Consider the following 5,380-nt stretch of genomic DNA (forward strand, 5'->3'; position numbering starts at 1 on the left):
ATTCTTAAAATCAACTTTACTAAAAGATGTATTTTTAAATTGTGAGCTCAGAGACCCCAAACTCCACATGTCCATCCGCTCCCATAGGGAATCTACACTTTAATCAGATTTAAAGGTAGCCTCCATGTTAACCTATGAAAGGGATAGGCCTTGCAACAGTGAAAAACGAATTTAGCAATATTTCACTGTCAGGACATGTAAAACACATTACTATGGCGGTCATTCTGACCCTGGCGGTCAAAGACTGCCAGGGCGGAGGACCGTGGGAGCACCGCCGACAGGCCAGCGGTGCTCCAATGGGGATTCCGACCGCGGCGGTAAAGCCGCGGTCGGACCGGCAACACTGGCGGTCTCCCGCCAGTGTACCGCCGCCCCATTGAATCCTCGAAGGGATTCCGACCCCCCCTACCGCCATCCAGATCCCGGCGGTCCGGCCACTGGCATGGGCATTGCAGGGGCCCCCGTAAGAGGGCCCCTACAAGTATTTCACTGTCTGCTTGGCAGACAGTGAAATACGCGACGGGTGCAACTGCACCCGTCGCACAGCTTCCACTCCGCCGGCTCGATTCCGAGCCGGCTTCATCGTGGAAGCCTCTTTCCCGCTGGGCTGGCGGGCGGCCTGAAGGCGGCCGCCCGCCAGCCCAGCGGGAATGTCAGAATTACCGCCGCGGTCTTTCGACCGCGGAACGGTAACCTGACGGCGGGACTTTGGCGGGCGGCCTCCGCCGCCCGCCAAGGTCAGAATGAGGGCCTATATGTCCTACCTTAACCATCACTGCACCCTGGGAAGGTTTATGCTTGGCAAGTGGGTACACTTGCCAAGTCGAATTTACAGTTAAAACTGCACACACAGACACTGCAGTGGCATGTCTGAGACATGATTACAGAGCTACTTATGTGGGTGGCACAACCAGTGCTGCAGGCCCACTAGTAGCATTTGATTTACAGGCCTTGGCACCTCTAGTGCACTTTACTAGGGACTTACTAGTAAACCAAATATGCCAATCATGGATAAATCAATTACATACAGATTTTGTAAAGGAGCATATGCACTTTAGCACTGGTTAGCAGTGGTAAAGTGCCCAGAGTAACAAAGACAGTAAAATCAGAGTCCAGCACACATCAACAACCTGGGCAACAGAGGCAAAAAGTTAAGGGAGATCCCAATGCCATCCACACCAACGTTCCTGACTACATCAGCCCAGAGTTTGATCTGCAATGCATGTGACTTCTATGGCCTGACGATCCCCACAACGATTCCGGAACCAACACCACGATGCCAGTGATGCCACTCTCCGGAGCTCACCGTGAGGATCATGACGCTCTGCAATTGCAAAGGTACTGTTTGCGGGTCTTCACAACACCGTAGCCGGCCCGCAACGCCGTTGCTGGCCTGAGCTGTTGGTTTTGTTGATCACGACGCCATGGAGGAGCTATTGCCTTCAAGGATTTTTGAGTAAATCTTGTAGAATTTATATTTTTATTACAATATGTTGGATTTTTATCTTATTTGGTCTTATTTTAAACAGATAAATATTGGCTATTGTTCTAAAACTGGTATGGTGTCCTTTTGTAGTGTTTCACTGTATTACTGTGTGTTATGTGGAAATGCTTTACACATTGCTTCTGAGATAAACATGACTGCTTGTGCCAAGCTACCAAGGGGGTGAGCAGGGGTTATCCAAGCAGGTTTCTCCCTTATCCTGACTACAGTGAGGGTCCCTACTTGGACTGGATGCAAACCGACTGCCAAGTAGACACCCCAATTCTAACAGTCTCCAATTAACCATTTTGTTTCCCCATGACCCTCTTCTTCCTCTCCCTCTTCCCTGGCCTCTCGCTAAAAAATGTGTTTTGGGATGGTAAAAAGAAGGGGGGGTCAAGGGTGGACCAAGTTGCTGTCCTTCAGAAAGGATTTAGCAGTAATACATTTGTGGTGTTATAGGGGGTACTCCAGGCACAGGTTATTCAGGTGTAAGTGGAGTATGCTCAGCTCCACCCCTCTATCCTGTCAGCAGGTAGCTTATTCAGGAACACCTAATCCCTCTATTGTGTGACTTTCTGGGAAGAATTCACAAAGTTTAAATCCAGTCATGTGATTCAAAGCAGGCTACAGATACAAAAGCGCTAAGGGCAGAAACATCACCTCATTGTAATTTCAAAGGCACCAAACTTGAGATAGCCACCAACTACCAATTGTAAATTATGGCTTTTTAAATGTAATAAGGAATGCCCAATGTTATCCTATAGGAGTGTAGGCCTCACAGTAGTGAAAAATGAATTTAGGAGTTGTTTATTACCAGGATATGTAAAACTTCAAGGTACATGTCCAACCTTTTAATTGTGTAGCACCCTGCCCTATGGACTACATAGGGCATACCTTAAGAGTGACCTTTATGTAATTACAATTTAGTCTGTTAACATACTGTACAAAGCACTTAATTAGCTAAAATTATAATTGAAATATTTCAATCAAGTGTCCAACTGCTTCATCTGTACATGTGGCTAGGTTTTCATAAAAAGTCATCAGGATCGTCTTCTTGCAGTTCTATCACAGGCAGGTCTTCATGTTCAATTGAAGTAAAAGACTCATCAAATGTTAAAATGGTAGAGAGTGGAGGAATTTTGTGTTTTCTTTCAACCAGTGATCTGGGTGGAGTTCTTTCTAAATAATCCAAGTCCAATGTGAGCTCGCTTTCTACAGGACTGAATGTTTCCCTTTTTTGTATACCCTGAAGCGAAGCACATGTTACTGATCTCCGCTTCATAAATTTTCTGTCAGGGGAATGGTACAAGTCTACAACTTCAAGTGAAACTTTTTTCATGTTTCTTTTCAGTTTCTCCAACCTATTGCGAATCGCCTGTATCTCCATTTTGTCTGGTCGGCCTACCATATTTGTAAGTGCTTTGCTGTCCATTAGGTAATCATCTCTGTTGTGGTTATTTTCTTTTTCTCCTGTCTTTTCAATCTCTATTCTTTTAAAGGTGTTAAGACTCCTGCGTGCATGTTCTTCTTGAGGAGTCTTATGAGTAATGCTAAACTCTATAACTTCCTGGCTGTCAGAACCATCACAGATTCCCATCCACTGCGAAGAATCCCAAGACAAAGTTGAGCGTTCAGAGTCATTTACTTGACAGAATGAAGATGGAAGTTTGTCCTTGTCTGCTAGCTGAGCATCTGCAACAATTTCCAAGATTCTTGGCTGGATGTGGTGCTCTTGAGGCAACACTCTATGTTCCACTGTTTCAATTTCATTAAGACTTTGTTTGGTATGTAAGGAGGTAAGTTCATCTGGAGATTTTGTTGGGACCACTTCCAAATGGAAAGGTTTTTTCTGGAAATCTGAAAGGTCCTCACACTGTATAGCTTCCCTCCATGAGTTTCTGATATCTGAAATTAGGTTTTCGGGTGTGCGTGGGATTTGCTTCTTTGTTAAAAATGGATCTGAAGACAATGCTCCTATAATGTCCTCCATGGTAATTCCCTTCTCTGATGCAGTGTTGCGTGATTCATCTAAAATTTCAGCCACCACCATTTCAGGTAATCTTCGAGGGCTTTTACCAGGTGTCAGCTGTGCAACTGAAAAAATCCTCCTTGAGGGGGTTATTGTGATAGGTTCAGGTCGACTTTTCAGTGAAGTCCGGACATCCAAATCTGAAAATGATGGTGGATACTGGCAAAAGACACTACTTTTGAGGGCATCTTTTTCGGCAGGTTCAAATAATAAATGTGCAACAGAGGTTTCAAAGCCAAGCTCCGAATGTTTAATGGCATTAAAAGGTGAATTTCCAAGTTCTTTCTTCCATTTGCTTTCCCACGCTTGCTGTTGGTCAAATATCGATTTGTTTACAGACACCAGATGGTCATGCCTGATTTTGTACCTCATCTTTCTCTGCTTTGACATAACCTCCTTTTCAAACTTTGTTTTCACCTCAAGGTACTGTAAATCTAATTGAAGGCCGATTGTGTCAACTTGACGACGTTCTTGAATCAACAGCTTCAGGGACTGATTCAAGAGCTGAACAAGAGATATAAGATTCAGCTTTCCAGCTTCATAAATGTTCTCTATTTGCAGATTGTCAATTTCATTTGCTATGGTGTTGACCAACAGCCTTGGAATATTCACAGAAGCATCAGTGCCATCAAGTGTATACTGGTCATCGTTGCCTGAGAACACCAAATCCACAATTTATTTTTCCTTTTTCAGAGACGTCATGATTTCCATTATTGAGGCCCACATGGACCGTACCCTCTGAATGCTCTCATCTGGAGTTTGGCATCTGTCATGCTTTTCTTCCATCTTTAGAAGCTGGCTCTGCAGAGATGCACTTTCAGATCTCAAATCCCGGATTTGCTTTGTGAGGAGCTGTGCTTTTCTCTTGTACTCTTGAACAACAGCATCTTCCTTTTGCACAATTTGGAAGAAATGTTTTTGCACCACTTTGTTTCTTGCAACTGCAGTATAAATATCTTTAGGCTTTGTACTCAATGAATCAAAGATAAAGTCATCGTCTGCAACTCTTCTGATCTGTTGTAGTACAACATATTTTGCAAAGCTGAACATTAGAAAAATGAATTTAAGGCCACCAGGGGAAAGAAATAACGATGCCACAACTTGTGGAAAGTCACTGCCACACTCATCAGAAATGCTCCTCAGCCACTCACAGCACAGTTTCCTGAATTCTGCATCCCTTTTTTTGTCCATAGGAGGCCAACAATATCTGAAAGTCTCTTTGCATCGTGGTGGATCCAGACGTGAGAATAAAAAGTAGGCAACCACGTAAAACGCATCCCTGTTTGGCTTGTCAAACATATGCACTCCCAGGGTCGCGGGGTTCAGCGTCTTGCCGGCGGGGGGAGGCGCATCCTGGAAGCCCAAAGCTTGGAGCTGCAGCCACAGGTACTGGCTGTGCCATGGCTGGGCTCCGCTCCAACTCATCCTGAGTTAGAGGGGTCAGAGCCCGGGCGGCGCGCGGTGTCCAGTGCAGCGCAGGCCCATCACGGAGAAGACAACAAGGGAGCACAGTGGTGGGAATAGGCACTACTACCAACTTTTGTGTAATAAAAAGGGAGTTTATGACTTGGCAAGGGGTTTTAAATATCAAGTGTACACAGCAGTTTAAAACTGCACTCAGGCTCCAATGGCATGCCTGGTACTTAAGGTACTACTTAAGTGGGTGGCACACTAGGTGCTGCAGGTCCACTGTTGGATTTTCATTTACAGGCCCTGGGTATATGGCATGCCACTCAACAAAGGACTTATAAGTAAATTAAATATGCCAGATAATTGTATGCCAATCAAGACGTGTTGAAGGTTTTGAGCACAAATTCTTTAGCACTGGTTAGTAGTGGTAAAGTACACGAAGGACTGAGGTCAAC

The 5,380-nt window shown here is 44.9% G+C and overlaps 1 protein-coding gene across 1 annotated transcript; it reads right to left on the reverse strand.

The window, feature by feature from the left end:
- Positions 1-2,418: 2,418 nt before the first annotated feature.
- LOC138267448 (HAUS augmin-like complex subunit 6) lies at positions 2,419-5,045 on the reverse strand. Its single transcript, XM_069216393.1, is given in 1 exon segment — positions 2,419-5,045. A coding segment is annotated over 1 exon segment (2,427 nt). The 5' UTR covers positions 4,941-5,045; the 3' UTR covers positions 2,419-2,513.
- Positions 5,046-5,380: the final 335 nt, after the last annotated feature.

Source organism: Pleurodeles waltl, chromosome 12 (assembly GCF_031143425.1).
Source record: "Pleurodeles waltl isolate 20211129_DDA chromosome 12, aPleWal1.hap1.20221129, whole genome shotgun sequence".
Lineage (NCBI taxonomy): Eukaryota > Metazoa > Chordata > Amphibia > Caudata > Salamandridae > Pleurodeles > Pleurodeles waltl.